Source organism: Oncorhynchus tshawytscha, linkage group LG28 (genome assembly GCF_018296145.1).
Source record: "Oncorhynchus tshawytscha isolate Ot180627B linkage group LG28, Otsh_v2.0, whole genome shotgun sequence".
Classification (NCBI taxonomy): domain Eukaryota; kingdom Metazoa; phylum Chordata; class Actinopteri; order Salmoniformes; family Salmonidae; genus Oncorhynchus; species Oncorhynchus tshawytscha.
In genome coordinates this window covers 21,266,716-21,289,475 of record NC_056456.1, presented here as the reverse complement: position 1 = coordinate 21,289,475, position 22,760 = coordinate 21,266,716, and the positions used below count along the sequence as shown (strand labels likewise).

Genomic DNA, 22,760 nt, shown 5'->3' with positions numbered 1-22,760 from the left:
AACAATTGTTGGAAAATTACTTGTGCCAGGCGCAAAGTAGATGTCCTAACCGACTTGCCAAAACTATAGAATGTTAACAAGAAATTTGTGGAGTGGTTGAAAACGAGTTTTAATGACTCCAACCTTAGTGTATGTAAACTTCCGACTTCAACTCTATATGTTTATTAATTGGTTCAGCCAAGTATTCCCCAACATGCAGACAAGGGCTGGAAAAAAAGGTGTCTGGAAAAAGTGAGGACAGCTTTACAATGGAGCTTCCTCAGGAACACACACAGACGCGTTTTAACCATAACTTTCCATGTATGAACTTACACAACAGAAAGACCTGAACACCGTGTGCTCTGTCAATGTATAGTTCATATTGTTTAAGAGAATAGGGCACAAAGTAATGGAGTATCATGACATCAAACATCACTGGAGAGGGAGAAGAGGTAAGGCCATAGCGTAATATAATCTTACTGAAGACTAAATGTTATTTTCATGATTTTACTTTCTCTGCTGATTCGTCTCTTGCTGCGTGTGGTCTGTGCAGTATTCTTCTGGTGGATGTGTTTTGATACTCTCACTGTCATGTTAGGGAATAATTATCCAAGGTGTCATTGAGGAATCACCAGTAAACTAAACCTGAACAAAAGCAGCAGCCAAAGGTTGCTATAGTTATAGAGATACTTAATAATATTCCCAGTATTAGCTGACTAACACCCAGTTTTAGCCTAATTAAACACTCTCATTCGGGACCGCTAAGCTTAAATATTTCAAACAGGATAAAAGACAAGGGGGAGGACAAGTTTCTCGAGTGGTATTACTATACAAAACGGTATTACGTAAGTGGATTACAAACCCATTTCTCGTAAACTCATCAATTAGTCAGCAACTTTGATAAGCAGAGAAGATGTCTGAACTCTGAAGTGTTTAAGTCTTACAACAAACACTAAGCATATTTCCTGACAACTATGACTACATCATGATGAACTGTAGGTCTGGGCTATAATCCAGAATTACATACTATACACTATAGTGTCAGATTATATTAGGCTATGTGTGGACTTTCTGTATCGTATTTTGTTTCTTCAAGCAGCTGCACATCGAAGTAATAACATCATGTGAGCTGAGATTTGATACAGCACACACCCCTAGTGAATAACAGGTGAATAACTTGATACCAACTGACCTAGGGTCTATTTTGGGTTTAGGAACTACTGTGCACTCAAATGATACAGCAGAAAACAAATTATTCCTGCCTATTTAACTGGTTATGATAAATCAACAATGAATAGGTTTCAAATCCAAGATAGAAGCACTTGGGTGAAATTCTCAACAGCTGTGTACATGTGCATCCCTGCCTTCCCCGCCCTCCTCCTGAGGAGGCTTCACAGCACATTGCACATGCCAGAATGGGTTCCCTCTCGCCCTTGGCTCCTCTTACCTAATTCCAGTAAGGTAAATAGTCCAGCTTCACTACAACAGGACTCGTACGTGTACATGGGTCTCTGACATGCCACTGTCTCTGCCTCCTGTCTCATGCTTTCTTCCTTTATAACCTGAGTATAATAGGACGTCTTGCTGATTTAAACTCACACTCAGTTGATATCTAACTGGGTTGAAATTAGAAAAGCTGTGGTAGAGAGGACCTGAATTAGCTATATTCTGGTTACAAGCCCAGCTTTCCTCTGGAATCAAAGAAGGACCCTCCTTGAACTTAGTCTGTGTCACAGCCTTTTTTGATGTATTTTTCTTCCATGCGGGGTTGAGGACATCCTCTGGGCTATGCTGCTTGTATCCCCTTTGTTTAAAATCTGAAAAGGTTAGGGGACCATTTCCGGACTTGCTCCGGACTTGGCTGATTACTGCTTTAGGGCTGCCTGTGTCAGATTGGAAAGATAGCAATCATCTCCCAGCAAACATCACATGCAGATGGGAGTCTGTTTTCCAGCAGAGCCTTAACCAACAAGGGGTGGCTTTCTCGTTGGATAGGCATTGTTTAGAGCAGGAAGGAAATATATGTTGAACACAACCTATAAGAGTCTTCTCTTGGTGATGCTTTTGTCCCATCATTGAATTCTTTCCTATATAAGATTTGCAATTATACTACAACAGGTATGTTCTTACGACACTGCAGCTTTGTGTAAATCTATGCCACTTGTTTCCTGTGACATCATCTCCCGTACAACCCGCGCACGCACACTCCGCCCTTCTAGCAGAATTCTAAAAGTCATTTCTGCTTAACCAAAATGGCCTTCATCAAAGGCATACCTTTAGGTCCACTTAAAATGTCAACTTCAATGTTTCACAGCATTCTTTGCCTGAAGTTGTGCTAAATACTACACAATAATGTGGACAGGGCATTAGTCATTAGTCAGGATGAAGTAAACACAGCTTTTGCATGTTCTGATTAAAGCATTTAAAGCATTGTAAGTATCTTTATAATTTTGTCAAACTGCTCACCTACACAGCCTGCAATCTGTACGGAACAGAATGTCATAAAATGTTATCTACCTTACAACAACCTCTCTAGAGACGTTCCAAAGTCGAATGCCTGATGTAGGGCAAGTGTTCAGTTTTTACTCAATCATAAGAAGGATATTTGCTATTGACCTATTGCATTCACATTTTGTCAACTCACAACCAATGAACGTGGCATATTGACCATTGCATATCATAATACTGTGGAGTGCTGCAGAGATTTTTGTGGAGTGCTGCAGAGATGGTTGTCCTTCTGGATGGTTCTCCAATATCCACAGAGAAAATCTAGAGCTCTGCCAGAGTGACCATCGGGTTCTTTGTCTAGGCGGCCAGCTCTAGGATGAGTCTGGGTGGTTCCAAACATCTTCCATTTAACAATTATGGAGGCCACTGTGTTCTTGGGGATCTTCAAAGCTGCAGAAATGTTTTGGTACCCTTCCCCAGATCTTTGCCTCAACACAATCCTGTCTCGGAGCTCTACGGACAATTCCTTCGACCTCATGGCTTGGTTTTTGCTCTGACATGCACTGTCAACTGTAGGACCTTATATAGACAGGTGTGTGTCTTTCCAAATCATGTTCAATCATTTGAATTTACCACAGGTGGACTCCAATCAAGTTGTAGAAGCATCTTAAGAATAATCTATGGAAATAGGATGCACCTAAGATACATTTTTGAGTCTCATAGCAAAAGGTCTGAATACTTATGTAAATAAGGTATTTCTGGGGTTTTTCTGTTTTTTCTTTCTAAAAATGTGTTTTCACTTTGTCATTATAGAGTATTGTGTGTAGATTGATGAATCCATTTTAGAATAAGACTGTAAATAAACAAAATGTTGAAAAAGTCAATGGGTCTGAATAATTTCCGAAGGCACTGTAAGCAATATAACAATTGAGATGTACAAACCACGGCATAAGGCCGTAATTTAATAAACCGTTGTTTAGATCAAAACTTTAATGAGCGAGCGGTCGATATAACTACTTGTTCAGCACTTTTGAAATATACAGCGACAAAATTGATAACACATGCTATTCTTACTGTATTCTCCCTGTACACCAAGTCAAAACCATAGGATAAATTCTGAGGGGGAAAGGGACCAAATTCTTAGGTTAAGACACATGGGCTGCTAACAGCTTGCTACACAACATACACTTAGTCTTTCTTTATTAGCTACTGATCACCCTGGCATAATTCATTTAGCAAAATACAAGACATATTTTTGGACTCACCATTGTTGTGCTGTGCTCAGTTGAAAGTGGCGCAGCGGTCCTTCTTGTGAGCAAACTTTGTCATCAAAGTCTTAGATTATCTGGTGCTTTCAAGACAACTGGGAACTCGTAAAAAAACAAAGTCGAACCATGACGTCAGTGATCTTCAGATCGGAGCTCTAGAAAGAGAACAGAGTTCCCGACTTGGAATTCCGAGACAGAATTTTCCCAGTCCAAGTTTTTTTTTTTTTCACAGTTGTCTTGAAAGCACTGGAGTCTAAAATTTCAAAGTTCAGAGTTTCCAGTTGTTTTGAATGCTGCGTGTGAATGTTTATCCTTTTAAGCTTGGAAAAGAGACCCTTTCAGACACGTTTTAAATCCTTAAACCCAGACTTGGACCACTTACCCTCTCCACCAAATAGCAAGCAGGGGAAGCAATATAGTGATTGCTTGCTGTTAGCCATTGTTTACTTCCAAACCCTTCATTGTTGAATTTGCGATTTCCGACTTGTTGTGTAACGTTTATGTCCAATGGACAATAAACACCGATACATTTTACTCATAACTTCTCTTCATCTGACAAGGATTGAAAATGATTTGTCAGTAGATTGTCAATGTGATTCATGATGATAATTGCTTGTTTAGCTTGCTAGCTAAGATTGTGAAAGTATGATGTTGACATGATCAGTCCAATCAAAGCTATGGTAGATATGTGATTTGAGATAATATTATCTGTGGCCAATGACCTTGAGCCTTCCTGGATGGGCACTGCTAATGTAAATCTATGGCAGCACCCAAGAGTGCTTGAACTGCCTAGCTTGCCCTGTAGTTTCTGCGGTGACGTTTTGTCCCCATGAGTGACAGAACACTGAGCTAATCACGTCGCAACTAGAGAAGATTATCAATGCCTCTGCTATGTATTTTGGCTGGCTGCCCTTTTACCACAAAAAGCACTGAGCTAGGCTGAAATACCTGCATTTTGGAGCTACCTTACTCACGAAAGACCACATTTGTATGCGGCTTTATTAACTCAAGGATTTTATTTTTGTTTTACATTGTTTGCAAACTGATATGTGACACAAATGAATGCCGAAATAACTTGCAAAACAGGTGGGGCTCTGCCTACAGACAGTCTGACTCCAGACTAAATCAACACTGAGTGATATAATGAATAAAGTGGATTAGCACTGCTCTCTCATTGGGTCTGCCTGCTTTGAGATTCTAAGCCCTCATATTCAAGATGTTTAGGTGATAACACCTTTCATAAAGTCAAACTCCATGGTAGCCTTATCATTCTTAAGCCATACATGGTCAAATGTTTTCTTTTTCTATCCACATTTCTGGATTCTGGATTTACAACATACGTAGTAAGGCACATGCCTGAGTTCAGAGTTGTGTGTTGTGCATCTTCAGGCTTCTTGCTGATGGAGGTAATTTAGGTAACATATTTACATACCAATGCTGAAGTGGTCTGTACTGCATCTTTGAATACAGTATACAGGGACAGTTAATGTTGCTTTTGTATTCGTGTGCTCGCTGCATGAATAAACAAATGTGCTGAGTTTTGAACTCATGACCGGAGATGAGTGCAGCTTAGACTGTCACCCATTGAATTGTTCAGAACAAAACAACTTTCTGAAGGTTCATGGAACAAGACAGCTATGATTACTCATCATGTTAAATACTGTTGTACACATCATGCATGATCATCAAAATCAAATCAAAGTTAATTGGTTGGTTACACAGATTTGCAGGTGTTATAGCAAGTGCAGTGAAATGCTTATGCTACTAGCTCCAACAGTAGAATGGCTCACAAATACACAAATAATCAAAAATCGAAACAGGAAATCAAGAAATCACAGAATGAGTCCAATTAACAATCCAGGGGTAGATATATTAGTGAGCATGTGTCAGAATCCATGTAAGACTGGTTGATGTTGTTTTTTACTTCATAACAACATAATATGTTTGGTGTGTTTGAATCCAGATATCTTAATATTTCATATCTGTTTTACCAATAGAGTCAGGAAACAACAACCCAAGACTGTCATCACCTGAGGATGTAAAGCGCCTCCACAGACAGCAGAACCTAGAGAACCAGAACCACCACTCTGAGCCACACTCCCCTAGCACTGTCCCCAGGAGGTACACCATTGGAGGGCAAGGGCACCGCAGCACCAGGGACCCCCTGACCATGCAACACGCTGACATAGAGAGGAAGAAAGAGGTGTTCCTGGAGCACCTGAAGCAGAGGTATCCTCACCATGCTGCTGTCATCATGGGCCATCAGGACCACCTCATGGGCCATCAGGACCACCTCATGGGCCATCAGGACCGCCTCAGAGATGTAAGTGAATATGTTTAAAAAAAAAAATTTGTTGGTTCTGATTTCCCTGCATGTAAATTATGGAAATAGACAGGTGAATAAACATTCTCAGTACTGACAGCATAAACAGCATAAAGAATGGACCATAGGATTAGCCTATTGTCCATCCTACCTGAAATAGCAGGCGCCCTGTCTGTATACATAACCGTTGCCGCGTCAGGGGGGAGGTGCCGTGCGCGCGCTTATGCTAGAAGTGTGGACATGCACTCTCCCATGTGGTAAAAATAAACTTCGACTGTTCTGCAAGTTTGACGGGTAAGTCCAGACCCGCATGTGGGCTAGGTGGGGTTTGTTTCCATGGCCACTTCATGGAAGTGCAAGTTCAAGGAGAGCTCATTTTACAAACGAACGCCGTCATTGCGAAAGAAGCCTCCTATTTTGTTCGGAATTAAGTAGAAGGGCGCATCGCATGTAGCGCGCTCTCACCTTGACGCATTTAAAATCAGGGTCGACATTTTAAAGATGGATGTTAATCGTTTCCGAATGAGGCTTTGATATTTACGTTCAGGTAATTTATCATTGAAAGTACATAAGACTACTTTACCTACTTTACTATTAGTTGTGCAATTATAGTAGGTATAGTGCATATGTTTTTACAGTAGGCTAGTGATAACTTGTTGGTGGTTTGCAGATTAACGTAAAACGTGTTCGATATGAGGATAGCAGATACCCGCAATGGCCTGCCCTACACATTTCCTAGTCAGTGTAGCCTATGCTACCAGTAACGTAGATCTATTCTTTTGTATTTTGTATTTTTCCCCCATTTCAATTTAGTCTAGCGCCTGTATTGTATAACTGCCTTAATTTTGCTGGACCCCAGGAAGAGTAGCAGCAGCTAATGGGGATCCATAATAAATACAAATACACCCCAAGCACATCACTGTATATTTGCATTAATTGTTTCAGCTGCTGATTGGCTGCCCGCCATTGTTTCGTTAAAAGCTGAGGGATGGGGCTGTACAAATGTAACCGCTCTTACATTAATAGACAGAGCTATGGATGCAAGGACCGACGTTCCGTGATATACTAATTATAGTTTTAACCATGTTTTGAGTCTCGTCCAAAAATTGAGCAGTGTAACCATAGCCCTCTTCTTATGTGGTAAAGTCAACATTGCTGTAGGAGTAAAATGCTCATCCATCCACCTGTTGTGTGATCATTCTAATGGTTTGCAATAAAAGGGAGGATAAAACATATGTACAATTGAGTTCAAGGACCTGGCATCTCACCAAAGCAGATGGATCATGGTCTGGTCTCTCAGAAGCCCGTGCTTCTGCCAGCGATTAGAGGAGATCAAAGTGGGCCATTTGAGCAAACTAATGCTTGGACCCAGCTTTCTTCCCTTAGTGGTCTCACTGTGCTGCACTCTCCTCTCACTTCACTATTAGTAACATCTTGAATAGTAACTGAGTGCTACCTTATGGTGGAAAGGTATGCAATTGTAGATGGGGTCCATACGTTTTGGGGGCACACTTGGAAGTGTTTTTGTTCTAATGAACTCTAGACAGGCTGAGTCCATCTTGGTCTGAGAGGCTTGTAGCTGAACAAAGTGGAGCCTTTGTTTTCACCCCTCAGAAATGGCAAGGTCCTTCTAGAGGGGACCTTTTACAAGCTTTGATAGTCAGATCGGTGAGTCCAACTTTAGTGACACTGGCTAGCACATTGTACTAGCTACAATGTGCTACATTTACTGTGTTGCATTATTGTACAAGCTGTAAGCACTATCACAATGTGAACCTGTCATTACACTGTAGTTACACTGTACCTGTCTGTAGTTATTATGTGTGGTACATGGTTTTACTCCCACTTTTTTATTTAAAAAAAATTGAACCTTTATTTAACTAGGCAAGTCAGTCAAGAACAAATTCTGTAATTCTGTAATGTAATGATTATTATGCCAGTCAAAGTGAAGTGGACAGGGCGCTCTGATCCATAGAGCTGCCTGAGGTGGTTATTCACCAGTGTGTCACCATAGCCCAGTCAGTGCCAAGCTTAAAATGGAAATGCAGTGAGTGACTCAGTGATGTGTGTGTGTGTGTGTGTGTGTGTGTGTGTGTGTGTGTGTGTGTGTGTGTGTTTGTATCAGGTTGCAGATGTCCCCAAAGTCCCCCCTACAGATGCAGGATGCATCAGGGACACATTCACATCACACGTGATTATATCTGGGGGGTTTTTTGTTGCAAGAATTACAAATTTGTAGTTGACTTAAAGACTTACTGTGTGTGTGTCTGTGCATGTTTCACAGTCATGCAGTGGAAGTAGACATTGCTTAAGGTTGAATACACCACATCTTTGACTACAGGATTTTAGTGAGTGTGTGCTGGTGACTGTTCCTCAATTTTTCATTTCTCCTTCTGCCTCTCCAGGTCAGGAGCCCCCCGCACTCTGTCAGCCCCCCGCCCGGTGTAGGGGAGCAACTGGAGCACCTCTCCGTGGTCTCTCTGGAGTCTAAGGAGACCATGTCAGAGGGAGATGGTCCTGCTGCCTTCACCCGGGGCTGTCGGGCACGGGCCAGCCTGCCGGTGGTCCACTCTGCCAACCAGACCAGGGACAGATCACTAGGTAGGTACTATGGAGCTGTCAGGACTTTTCTTTCTTGCAAGCTCTGTGTCACACAGGCTCTCAGTGTGTGATGACATGCTTTCTCTATCTCTCAATTTCTCACACAATCACTCTCCTTGAGCACTCACTCGCAGCACCTCCCTCTCTCTCTCTCTCTGTGTCACACAGGCTCTCTCTCTCTCTCTCTCTCTCTCTCTGAGCACTCTCTCTCACTCTCACTCTCACTCTCACTCTCCTCTCACTCTCTCACCCTCACCTCTCCAGGTGTGCTGTACCTGCAGTACGCAGAGGAGACCAAGCAGATCCGGATGCCCAATGAAATCACCAGTGGAGACACCATCAGGGCTCTGTTTGTGAGTGCCTTCCCCCATCAGCTCACCATAAAGATGCTGGAGTCTCCCAGTGTGGCCGTCTACATCAAGGATGACACAAGAAATATATACTACGAGCTAACTGATGTCAGGTGAGTTCAACTAGCTATATTTATTACTTTACTTTTTTTAATGACTTTTCCCCTCCAATAAGCATGTTATGCTAGTCTATAGTGCAACACTGGAAGGATTACAGGGTACAGTAATATGATACTACCTAATGCTACTCTTATGTTGAGGTTGGGCAAAAAAGGGATTGTCAAGCTTTGTGTACAGCACCATGTATACTACTATATAGTAATAGAGTAAATTATGTCCTATCTATGCTGTTAAAACAATCCATCTTTTAGTATGGATCTTAAAATTACAGGGGAGGCTTGCAATTAATTTTGTCTCTACTTTGGCATTTCAGCGTCCAAAGCGCTGCATGAATAATACTCCACCTCCTGCTCTTTCAGTTTAGGCAGGGAGGCATTAAACGTGGTATTGTTGAGGAAATTAGAGAGGAGGCCAATGTCTGAGCGTGTGCTGCTGATAACAGGGTGTCTGTCTTGACCACACCCTAATCTGCACAGACACTACAGTAGACTGATGAATATAGTACCGGAAGGGTTTCCAGTTATACAGTGGAGTGGAGTTCACTGTTAGGCTGTTAGATGGCGATGACCTGTGTTTACTTCAACCAGTGTAACTTTGACGTGTCTTTCTTCTTTCCAGAAATATCACACCTGCCTGCTGTCTGAAGGTGTACCACAAAGACCCTGCACATGCCTTCAATCGCAGCAACGCAAGGTCCAACAATGCCGATGGCGGGGTTAGTGAAGCCTGACCTTGCACGGCAACACAGCCAAGCGCACAAACTCCCCTAAGTCGCCTAAATCTAGCTGTCTATATATTTGGCACCAAGGAAGCTTCCGCTCCTAAATCCCTAACCAGGGGACAGTGGTGGAAAAAGTACCCAATTGTCATACTTGAGTAAAAGTAAAGATACCTTAATAGAAAATTACTCAAGTAAAAGTGAAAGTCACCCAGTAAAATACTACTTGAGTAAAAGTCTAAAAGTATTGGAGGACAAGTACTTTAGAGTGTCTAGTTTGAGAAACAGAGATGAGACTGGTGTTTTGTGGGTACTATTTAAGGAAGCTGCCAGTTGAGGACTTGTGAGGCGTCTGTTTCTCAAACTAGACACTCTAATGTACTTGTCCTCTTGCTCAGTTGTGCACTGGGGCCTCCCACTCGTCTTTCTATTCTGGTTAGAGCCCGTTTGTGTTGTTCTGTGAAGGGAGTAGTACACAGCGTTGTACGAGATCTTCAGTTTCTTGGCAATTTCTCACATGGAATAGCCTTCATTTCTCAGAACAAGAATAGACTGATGAGTTTCAGAAGAAAGGTCTTTGTTTCTGGCCATTTTGAGCCTGTAATCAAACACACAAATTCTGACGCTCCAGATACTCAACTAGTCTAAAGAAGTCCAGTTTTATTGCTTCTTTAATTAGCACAACAGTTTTCAGCTGTTCTAATATAATTGTAAAAGGGTTTTCTAATGATCAGTTAGCCTTTTAAAATTATAAACTTGGATTAGCAACGTGCCATTGGAACACAGGAGTGATGGTTGCTGATAATGGGCCTCTGTACGCCTATGTAGATATTCCATAAAATATCTGCTGTTTCCATCTATAATTGTCATTTACAACATTAACAATGTCTAGACTGTATTTATGATCAATTTTATGTTATTTTAATGGACAAAAAATGTGTAAGTGACCCCAAACTTTTGAACAGTAGTGTACGTACTGTACGTATCAAACGTAAAAGTCTAAATCATTTCAAATTCCTTACTTTAAGCAAATCAGATGGCACCATTTTATTTTTTATTATGGATAGCCAATGGCACACTCCAACACTCAGACATTATTTACAAACGAAGCGTGTGTTTAAACACATGCAGAGGAAGTAGGGATGACCAGGGATGTTCTCTTAATAAGGGCATTAATTGGACTGTTTTCCTGTCCTTCTAAATAATTAAAATTATAACAAGTACTTTTGGGTGTCAGGGAAAATGTATGGAGGAAAATGTACATTTATTTATATAGGAATGTATTGAAGTAGAAGTAAAAGTTGTCAGAAATATAACTAGTAAAGTACAGACACCCCAAAGAACTACTTAAGTAGTACTTCAAAGTAATTCTTCTTTGCACCTCTGCAGGGGCCCGTAGCTCATCATGTTGAGACACACAGGGATAAAAGCAGCCTTGTTTATTCTCGACTGTAGCAGAAGCAGGATCAGAAGAAGGGTTTTTCTTCTGTGTTTGGGTATACCCTAATAAGCAGTTATGATGTCCCTCTGCATTGGTTTCCTGCTGATGTTGAGATTCCTAGTCAGAGGAACCAATATCCTGGAGCCTCTAGAATCCACTGGGCAGACGATCTTGATTAAATTTGATCCTTTTTAGGAAATGTCAGTGTTTTTACTATTAGAATTTTTTCGTTTTACTCTGAGGTAACACGATCAAGCTTTCTGTTTTCAGGAACTCCTCTCTCACATTACAGGAATCCCCTGTAGTACCAGTCAGTATACCATGATCCTGATAATATGATAAACTCACTCTTCTCGTAACTGTCTTTTATCCAATAATCACATTAGCCATGTTATAGGATCACTACATTGGTCTGAATTGAAACCATGCTACATGTACTAATGTAATATCTACTACGTTGATCCTTTCGAGGCAAGCTCCCATTCTGGATTAGAAATGACAAGTATTTACAGTAGAATTGTCTGTACTTCTATTACAGCAACAAAATGTCAACATTAGGATATTATTGACCACCACTGATTTAGTTCATGTCATATAGAAAGAAAGCCAGAGTAAAGTAATACCATAGCCACATAAGATGTGTCTCAACAAACTGTTGAAAGTCATATGATATTGTATATTGTTACCTTACCGCTGCTCTTTAATTATTTGATACTTTTATTTCTTTGGTTTTTTAGGTATTTTTCTTAAAACTGCATTGTTGGTTAAGGGCTTGTGAGTAAGCATTCCACTGTAGTATTCGGTGTATGTGACAAATACAATTTGATTTGATTCGATTTGAAGCTGTGTTTGGATATGTCTGACAAAGAGTGTGTTATTCATATCCTGCTGCATTACACAATGGCATATTTGCATCATATTTCTCAGCAGTTGTCAGGGACTGGGCACTGGATGGGGCCATAGAGGCTTGAGAAGAGTCTTTCTTTTCCAACTATCAGCTTTATCACAGAGCCAGGGTGCCATGAGGGATTGGGAGGCATGTAAATCCTACTGGGAAAGCGCTCAAATTCCTTCGGTGGGTGTTGTTTTCAGCACGTTGTTTTGTGGTCTGAGGAGAAGTAATGCCTAGGGATCCGATGTCCTGTTGCTCTGTTGTTTCCAGAGCGTCCTGTTAGATTGGCGGATAGACGTACCGCGTCGTACCTCCACCAGAGGAAGAGCCTGCCTGATCATCCTCAGATTGATCCTCCGATCTACTTGATTTAACTCGCACCTTAAATCAGGCTCACCTCACTGTATGATCAGAGTATTTATGTGAGTTTAGTCGTAGCGCAGATCTTCCTCTCCTATGAGAGATCACCTCAGATATAGATAGGCAGAGACCGTTAGGCCCCATGGATGAAAGATGATCTCACTTTTGCACTGGTCTGGAATGCATCGCAGCTTGAAAATGTGGCTTTGTTTAAGTTTATTACTGTACCCACTGGTGGTCAGCCCAGCATGTTGTTCCATAGATGGGGTATGTGTTTTGGGGTATTTCTGAGCAGATAACATTGATAATGCCTTGCTCTAAAAATATTGTTGTTGTTTTATCACAGGATGAGCAAAGGTTAATGGGGGGGAATAAGATAGAAAATATTTCCATTGTAGCAGGCCTACAGGGTTTTTCAGCTGTCCCCGTAAGAGAACCCTTAGAAGAACCCTTTTTTAGTTCCAGGTAGAACCCTTTTGGTTCCAGGTAGAACCCTTTCCACAGAGGGTTCTACATGGAACCCAAAAGAGTTCTACCTGGAACCAAGCAGGGTTCTCCTATGGGGACAACCGCAGAACCCTTTTGGAAACCTTTTTTTATAACAGTGTATGTTAATTGTCTATGTATGTGTGCTTTGTTGTGGAAATATTGTGGTATCAATGTTAAGCTCAAAAGGTCATGAAGATAATTATGCTAGAATTATGCACAAAATACTATAACTATAGCAAACAGAGCAGTTGGCTTGTTGTGTATGAATGAGCTGCTCTCTTATTTGCATAAAATACAATCGGTTTAATACTCTATTTCACTTTATTTGCGGTCGTTGTAAATGAGGTCACCTCTTTGACTCTAGGGTTAATACTGGAATATTCAAATTGCAGTTGTATCTGTTATGACACGCTGCCTTATGAAGGGGGAATAAACAATTCCTATGAAATAGCAGAGAGCCAAGTTAGCCCACACCTCTCTTGCATCATGCAACCATTGTAGAAGTCTCTTATCACTGTTCAAATCTGCTGAACTGCTGAAGGTAAAGCATGTAACACGAGGACTAAGAAGAGTGTGAATACTATAAGAAGTATATTCTTGAGACTACAGTCAACTATCAGGCTACTGTACTTTTGCTTAGATTTGCTACAGTACATGATCTGAAGTGTATGTACACTCTTTAAAAAAGGTGCTATCTAGAACCTAAAAGGGTTTTTCGGCTGTCCCCATATGAGAACCCTTTGAAGAACCATTTTTGGTTCCAGGTTTAATCCTTTCCACAGAGGGTTCTATATACATACAACCTAAACGAGTTCTACCTGGAACCAAAAAGGTATCTACCGAAGAACCCTTTTGAAACCCTTTTTTCTAAGAGTGTACAAAAAAAAAATCCTCAATTATTAGCCTACATTTGCTTAGATTAGCTGCAGTAAGTACTCCCGGGTGGCGCAGTGGTCTAAGGCACTGCATCGCAGTGCTAGCTGTGCCACCAGAGATTCTGGGTTCTAGCCCAGACTCTGTTGCAGCCGGCCGCGGCTGGGAGGTCCATGGGGCGATGCACAATTGGCCTAGCGTCGTCTGGGTTAGGGAGGGTTTGGCCGGTAGGGATATCCTTGTCTCATTGCGCACTAGTGACTCCTGTGGCGGGCCGTGCACAGTGCACGCTGACCAGGTCGCTAGGTTGGTGTGGCTGGCTTCCGGGTTGGATGCGCGCTGCGTTAAGAAGCAGTGCAGCTTGGTTGGGTTGTGTTTCAGAGGAAGTATGGCTCTTGACCTTTGTCTCTCCTGAGCCTGTACGAGAGTTGTACCGATGAGACAAGACAGTAACTACTAATAATTGGATACCATGAAATTGGAGGTAATAAAATATTAGCTGCAGAGGGCTCTACAGTGCAACCATTTTACTCGCATATGCGCCCATTTAAAAATCACCCAGATGATAATTGTTACAATGATTACTTCACTGTACTGCAGCCCGTGAGTGCCATGGAGAATACACTGAGCGCAGATTCATGATTGCCGTGCTTGTACCATTACTACAAAGATTACTGTGTGCTCTTACACACTTGCTCCTTGTAAAAAAGGTCATCGTAAAGCCGTGCTGTATGTTTAAACATCAACATTAATTGACTGTTTCACGGAAACGAGTCCATTTTATTTGACAGTATGATGATGTAAACAATCTTTTTGGATTGTTGTTGTGAAAAGGTTCGGAAGTGAGTACAGACAAAGAGGCAGATCAGGGAGAATTATATGTCAATGCAATAGTCATGTTAGGAGTTCCTTATACTGCATATTGATCTTGTCCTGCACTCATAGTGAACACAACAAACGCTCTGTGTCTGCTCTGTACATGGCAAGGCATGACAGTGTTGTTTAGCTATGGTACCATTCAACCTTTGTGGATGTGATTTCCTCTCTGTTTCTCTCACACTCTGTATATGGCCTTTGTCAGAACAGATCCTCGTTCTGTCTGCGATTTGTCATTTTGAAGGTAATATTTTGACATGTATGACAGTCAGGGAGGGACAACAGAAGATGTTTTTTGTAGATTAATTGTTGAGGACACAGACATACCGCCAACCTAATGACTGAGAATCTCTCTGCATAGCTCATAAAGTTTTGTATTAGCAGGCTTTTCTAGTCTCTTTCCATTGACTTTAAGATGATATGTTCTCTGAATTTCCTCCTGTCTACAGATACCAAGAGAGATACTGTATGGAAGTCATAGCCCTGTCCACACTTTACAATCCACCCGCATTCCTGTCCACGCCATTCAGGGGTCCATGTCTCCCCCCATGGCCCGCTCCATGCCCTCCTCCCCCTCCAGGATCCCCTATGGTCGCCAGGCTGGGGGAGGGGTACCAGGCAGTGCCACCCTCCCCAGGGCCAGCATGTCCAGCGGGCCACCCAGCAGGTCCGTCACCCCCTGCCCCAGCGCCATCCTGGAGAGAAGAGATGTCAAACCTGATGAGGACCTGAGCAGTAAGAGTATGGCGCTGGTGCGTGCCGACGGGTTGTATGTCAACGTCACTGACCCCTATGCTGTCCAGGAGGGCCGGCTGAGTATCGCCTCCTCACAGGGGGGCAGCCACATGGGGGACGCGGTCGACATGGGTGGTGGCCTCCTCCGGGCTTCGGGCAAGTCCACAGCCTCCTATTCAGAGAACCCAGAGCAGCAGCACTCCCTCTACAGGCAGAAGTGCCGGAGGTATGGTGAAAACCAGGGACTACCGCCGTTCGGCACCAAAACCCCACCACCTTCCCCTCACAGAGTGAATGAGATCAGGATGATTGACAACCATGGCCCTGTGGCCCCGGAGAGAGGGTCTCCTATTCGCCGGTCCCTGCGGAGGGAGAGTAATGGTAATACTGTGGAGGTGGTGAACAGGACCAGGGGTGGTGTGTCCTCTGTGTCCTCTCCTATGTTCCTGGAGTTCCCCCCAGGGCACCATGTCGACAAATTGTTCCAGGGTCACCTCACCCCCAATGACCCTCAGACCAGGTGAGACAAAAAACAGAGAGAAGGGCTGGGCAGTCTGAGGCAAACTACCACTTGAACTTGGGGTTTTATGAACATAGCACATAGCACAGTACTACATAACACAATATTGTTATACACTAGCACAGTATTATGAACTACATAGCACAGTATTGTGAACTACATAGCACAGTATTATGAACTACATAGCACAGTATTATGAACTACATAGCACAGTATTATGAACTACATAGAACAGTATTATGAACTACATAGCACAGTATTATGAACTACATAGCGCTGTATTATGAACTACATAGCACAGTATTATGAACTACATAGCACAGTATTATGAACTACATAGCACAGTATTATGAACTACATAGCGCTGTATTAAGAACTACATAGCACAGTATTATGAACTACATAGCACAGTATTATGAACTACATAGAACAGTATTATGAACTACATAGCACAGTATTATGAACTACATAGCACATTATTATGAACTACATAGCGCTGTATTGTGAACTACATAGCACAGTATTATGAACTACATAGCACAGTATTATGAACTACATAGAACAGTATTATGAACTACATAGAACAGTATTATGAACTACATAGCACTGTATTAAGAACTACATAGCACAGTATTATGAACTACATAGCACAGTATTATGAACTACATAGCGCTGTATTGTGAACTACATAGCACAGTATTATGAACTACATAGCGCTGTATTGTGAACTACATAGCACAGTATTATGAACTACATAGCACATTATTATGAACTACATAGCACAGTATTATGAACTACATAGCACAGTATTATGAACTACATAGCACTGTATTGTGAACTACATAGCACAGTATTATGAACTACATAGCACAGTATTGTGAACTAACGACACAACACAGTATTATGAACTACATAGCACTGTATTGTGAACTAACGACACAACACAGTATTATGAACTACATAGCACTGTATTGTGAACTAACGACACAACACAGTATTATGAACTACATAGCACTGTATTGTGAAGTAAATAGCGCTGTATTGTTAACAATGTATTGTTTTGGGGGGCAGTTAACCGAGTGGTTAGAGCGTTGGACCAATAACCAAAAGGTTGCTGGCTCTAATCCCAGAGCTGACATAGTAAAAATCTGTTGTTCTGCCCCTGAAAAAGGCAGTTAACCCACTGTCCCTAGGCCATCATTGTAAATACTAATTTGTTCTTAACTGATTTGCCTAGTTGAATGAAGGTTAAATAAAAAAATAAGAAAATTATAATAATTACATAGCACAGTATTGTGAACTACGTAGTTGCCTAGTTGAATAAAGGTTAAATAAAAAATAAGAAAATTATAATAATTACATAGCACAGTATTGTGAACTACGTAGGTAGCACCGTATTGTTTTGGGCCAAACATGTATTGTTTTTTGGCAGTGAGCGAATGAAGGCCATGGAACAACAGATCGCCAGTCTTGCTGGCCTTGTTCAGCATGCACTTTTTATTGGGCCAGCTGAGAGAGATGGGAGGACTGCTTCTCCTTTCCATGTAAACAACAGTGCAGGTAACTGATATTACACAACTATATTAGTGTTACAAAGTCAGTGTTGTATTCGTTTTTTTGTTGTTCCATACATGGTTAATGAAAGTTGTTTTGTATCTTTCCTATTTTAATCCCACATTACAGTTACTCATAGAGTTGTGTCTAACTGATCTGATATGTAGGAGTGTCACCAGATCCTGCAGCCAGGAGCCCTGTCCTCCTGGCAGACGCCGCCAGTGCTCTAGTCTCTCAGGCCCATCCCCCTGACCCCGCCCTGCAGGTCACACTGACCACTGTCAGGAGGAACGTCACTGATCTGCGACAGCAGCTGCACCATCTCAGACAGCTACAGGTAGTCAAGCCACCTGCACATTACATTAATCCGTTATCTGCATAGATACAACGTACAGGTAACTCTGCCAAAATAAAGGGAACTCCAAAATAAAGTGCCTTGGTGAAGTGACAGAACAGCTTCAATGCACCTTAGCATAGATTCTACAAGTATCTGGACCTCTATTGGAGGGATGTGACTCCATTATTCCACCATCATTTGGTGTTTTTTTGATGGTGGTTGAAAACGCTGTCTCAGGCGCCAGTCCAGAATCTTCTATAAGTGTTCAATTGGGTTGAGATCTGGTGACTGAGACGGTGATGGCATATGGTTAACATCGTTTTCATGTTCATCAAACCATTCAGTGACCACTCGTGCCCTGTGGATGAAGTCCTTGTCATTGTATGGGGGCATAGCCATGGTAGCCTATATAATGGCCTGCCCAGCATTTTTATACATGGCCCTGAGCACGATGGGATATTAATTGCTTAATTAACTCAGGAACCACACCTGTTTGGAAGAACCTGCTTTGTTTACTCAAGTGTTTCCATTATTTTGTCAGTTACCTGGACATGTACACAGCATATTTTTATGAGGTGTATTTTTGTATGTGATCAACAGATTTGGGTACTCAAGCCACACATCACGATCATCCAAATCTGCATATATACAGTACATCTTAATTAGGTCCTCCAAAAACAAGTTCAGCCATTACATTCATCACATTCATCCATCAAATAGCTGTATATAAGTCATTAGATATACTGTTTGTTATTCCACTGAGAGTCCTGAGACCAGTGGGTGTGATGATCCATCCACAGATGCAGAACCAAGACAGTGTGAGGGTGATGCTGAAGAGAGCGGAGCAGGAGCTGACTGGGGTTATGTCTGAGACCTTACAGAGACAGCAGCATGAGACAGAGCCTGCCCAGAGACAGAGGACCGCAGTGGATGAGGAGAGACACAAGTACCTGGCCATGGAGGAGAGAGTACTAGCCCAGCTCAGGTAAGGGTTCGGAAGTATTGTAGAGCCCCACAAACTGATTGACAGGATAGACATTTAATGAGGGCATTGACTTTATTTTGCCTATCTTACTTTTGCATACTCTTTGGTGCTAGTCAAAAAAGAGTAAATAATATGATCTTAGTTTCCAAGTTCGTGTTTCAAGTGTTATTAGTCGTATGTACAGGATACACATGGTATACACCGTCCAACCAAATGCTACCTTGCATACTTAAATATTATGATTTTAAAGCATTGGATTAGAATTCTAATTTGATGTGCTATGGTAGCCTTTCAACATTCGCAATTGGAACAATAAACAGTAATCAGATGATAGTAATCCGCTCCAGATGCCATATTTGTTTTTTTATGTGGCAAAACTGCAGCTGCTGAAACTAACATTGTGAACTAACTGCGTTATCTCATGTTGAAATGTGAAGTAATATAATTATGCAATTAGTTTCAGCTAAAGTGGGATTAATAAATCAACTGTGGTTATGCAATCAGTTTCCAGTGATATAACAAATGTTATGCAAAAATGAGTCATCCTCCTATAGCTCCTCCCACCAGCCTCCTCTGACCCAGAATGTGGTACATACAGTATCCCAGCTATGGAATGAGTCATTGGTGTTCTGCCAAAAATGTCTAATAATGTCGCACAATGTTTAAATATGCAAGTGAGGCTGTTTCCCTTGTGATCTGGGGGGACTGTGTTACAGACTGTGATAGGAGAGATAAATAATGGAGTCAATGTCAGCTCATTGGACTAAATTAATCTTGGAGATAGGCTCACTGGGGGCGTTAGAAAAAACCTGTTGAACAACTGTTATCATATACTGTATGTAGCTGTTATGTCATCTTGAGAGCACTGTTTGGATGGGAAAACAGATATTGGGAAACAGCTATTTGTCACACTTTCTCACACTTACCATAGTTATTTTGGATAGTGAGTCCCTTTTAGGTCCAGACATGCATGTACTTGCTGTGTGACTTTGGATGAAGCATTTGTTGCTTCAGAAGAATCCAACCGTTATGGTCATTTTCCATTCGACCATTTCAGCAGGAATTGAATTGACTAAAATAAGTTTACATTAGTCATGGTCATTGTTCTGCATCTGGTTGTTAAACACCTGTTTTTAGTATTTTGATTGCAGCAGCTGACACAGAAACTGCGCTTGTCAGACTGTTGTCAACAAACAGCTTCTGACTGAGCATGTCAAACAGGTTTCTACTCTGTCAGCAACACTGTATCTTTATGTTTGAACTTCCCTCCTGGCATTACATCAGGGCAAGCTTAAAACGGTATCGAAGGGTAATGGGAAGCTTAGGTTTTTAAACATGATCTTATCTATAACATTATACTGCAAAAGTTTGAAATCAATTGCATGTCATGAACTCAATGTTTTCTGCCATCTTGTCTATTGCTGGTTATTACATTAGGAGAAATCACCATGCAAAAACTACGGAGGCAATGAGAAGTGAAAAACTGAACAATTTATTTGTTGCTCAGTGAACACAAACGCAACATAGGGCCAATTTCCAATGTCTTTCCTTGTCATTCCAAGCATGACAATTGTTTTTACTGTAATGTAATGGCCAGATGTGTAACCTAACCTATGTCTCTCAGGGAGCTGGAGGAGTACGTAGACTGTCTGAGAAGAGACTTGTCCTCTTGCCCAGGTCAGCTGTCAGTCACCCTCAGGGATGTGGAGGAGGGAGCTGTCAACCTCAGGAGGGTGGGAGAGGTCTTGGCTGGGCTTAAAGGTGAGCACTGTCTGGGGCTGCAGCTAGAGGTTAGCACATCACTGACCACAGGTAGAAGATGTTGTGCAAGCAATTCAGAGTTACCAATAGCAGGAGTTATTCCACAGCCACAGTAGCAGCATTAATCAAATCCAATAGTTATTCACAGCCAGTTATGTCATGTTTTAAGGTAAGGGTTAGCTGATGCCTCTTTGAATGTGTGACAACATTTGGATTGATGGCCCAACTACCTCCTCCCTCCCTCCCCCTCTCCCTCCCTCCCTCCCTTCGTCAGGTGAGTTTCCTAGCCTCCAGGGGAAGATGCGGACAGTTCTGCGTGGGGAGGTAGAGGCAGTGCACTTTCTGAAGGAGGAGCCTCACAAGATGGACAGCATGCTTAAGAGGGTCAAAGCCTTGACAGAAGCTCTCAGCGGTCTCAGAAGGTACATGCTGCCCCTGTATATCCTCCATAACATGTAAGAGGATGATTGATGATCTGAGTAGTCGAATAAAGTCATGTTGCGTTCCCTTCAGATGTGTCACAGAGAATCATCCTCACGATCCCGAGCCTGGAGCAGCCAAAGCATTCATAGAGGGGGCTGTAGAGCCTGCCATTGCCCAGTCCGATCTCCCACTGAGGAATCGCCCCACCGTGGAGTCCCCCAATCCCCAGCCCAGGTCCTCTGTCAGACCGCCACTACCCCAGCTCCAGGGCCAGAACCCTGCAGTCAGGCCAGACATGGCCCCCACTTCTCCTGTCGTCATCCACCGTGTGAAGAGCTCTCCCGTCGATATGCAACCGTGTCAGCACTCAGTGGCCCTGCCGCACCACCACCACCCCAGCCCCCCGCTGACCCCCACCCATGGCCGAGACTCCCCCACCGTGGCCAAGGTCAGTCCCCGCAGCCGGGAGAACAGCCCAGCCCTGCAGAAGAGAATGATCACCTGGTGCGGAGATGGACCGGCCCCCACGGCTAGCAGCACTGAGACCACCACACAACCACCTGGCTCAGCGGAGAACCAAACCAACAGGGGCAGCATCAAAAACAAAGTCATGGACATTGAGGTAGTCATCCGTCTGATATATATTCTTAGCAATTATCTAATTGACTTCAATGAGACAAGGTGTCTTAGGTTGAACTGGAGAGTGTCTATTAACCACAGTGGTCTGTTACTTACTGTGTAATATAATCATAGAGCATAGTATAACTGATTAATCATAGGCTTCTGCCAGTTCTCTCAGAAAGTAATCTCAGCAAAGTGCGTCTAAATTTCAGATTGGTATGAGTTGAGATGTCTGGGCCTCTCTCTCCCACCATATAGGCTGCAGAGAGAGAGTGGGACCTGGAGGAGGGGAGGCCACCACAGAGATCAGCCACCTCTGCTGGGAGTCAGTTTGAGCAGATTCTCCAGGAAGCCCAGGCCAGCCTAATGATGGCCATCCCTGATTTAGAGTTGACCGAGATGGGGAGGAGTGAGTCTCAGTCTCCCAATCCACCCCTAGCTCCAGACCAGCCATCTCTCCCCCAGACCCTCCCAGACCCAAAGATGCCCCTCAACACTCCACTGCTAGACGAGATGGATGTTCCTGAACCTACTGAGGCATCTCTTCCAGGTAAGAAACTTTGGAAGTTAATAGATCCATTAAAATGTTGGAAACTATGGAAGGACATGTGTTCTGTTTTATTTGGGTTCAGTTTAGGATTAGTATCTTGACTAAATGCGAAGATATATCAATATTATTTTCTCTTTTGTAAAGTACAGTACATTCTATACAGTGTACAGTACATTGTCTGTGTCTGTGTGTCGTCGTCTGACAGAACCCACTCAGCCAGCTAATGTGGCTTCTGAGATGATTGTTCAGGGCAGCCCTGAGCGACCACACAGGCCTATGGTTGAGAAGCCTCGCAGGCCCAGTGTGGAAAGAGAGATGAGGAATAGCCCAGAGAAAGCAGGAAAGTCCCCTCCACCGCCCCCACCACGGAGGTTCTTCACCTCACCATCAAGCCCAGGGCTGACCACAGGGAGGTCTGGAGAAGTCGTCTTTACTACCAGGAACGAAGCTGCCACCACACGGGTGTGTGACTAATTTGTTTGGCAGTTTCCCTAGTCAAGCAGCATTCCAAGACATGTGTCTTCAAAAGGATAACC

General features: G+C 42.6%; 1 protein-coding gene across 6 annotated transcripts in view; it reads left to right on the top strand.

The window, feature by feature from the left end:
- Positions 1-22,760, top strand: part of LOC112226913 (sickle tail protein homolog) — a 51,841-nt gene that overhangs the window by 15,733 nt on the left and 13,348 nt on the right. For 3 of the 6 annotated variants that reach the window (XM_042307650.1, XM_042307645.1, XM_024391579.2), the window contains exons 2-14: positions 5,693-6,018; positions 8,424-8,619; positions 8,884-9,082; positions 9,708-9,804; positions 15,188-15,993; positions 17,426-17,553; positions 17,715-17,884; positions 18,685-18,869; positions 20,494-20,630; positions 20,905-21,052; positions 21,144-21,675; positions 21,933-22,224; positions 22,430-22,686. In XM_042307650.1, coding sequence (XP_042163584.1) covers positions 5,693-6,018; positions 8,424-8,619; positions 8,884-9,082; positions 9,708-9,804; positions 15,188-15,993; positions 17,426-17,553; positions 17,715-17,884; positions 18,685-18,869; positions 20,494-20,630; positions 20,905-21,052; positions 21,144-21,675; positions 21,933-22,224; positions 22,430-22,686 — 3,473 coding nt within the window. Of the gene's footprint in view, positions 1-5,692; positions 6,019-6,228; positions 6,313-6,352; positions 6,566-8,065; positions 8,210-8,423; positions 8,620-8,883; positions 9,083-9,707; positions 9,805-15,187; positions 15,994-17,425; positions 17,554-17,714; positions 17,885-18,684; positions 18,870-20,493; positions 20,631-20,904; positions 21,053-21,143; positions 21,676-21,932; positions 22,225-22,429; positions 22,687-22,760 lie in introns of those variants that run through there. The other 3 variants (XM_042307649.1, XM_042307648.1, XM_042307646.1) reach the window with 3 other exon arrangements.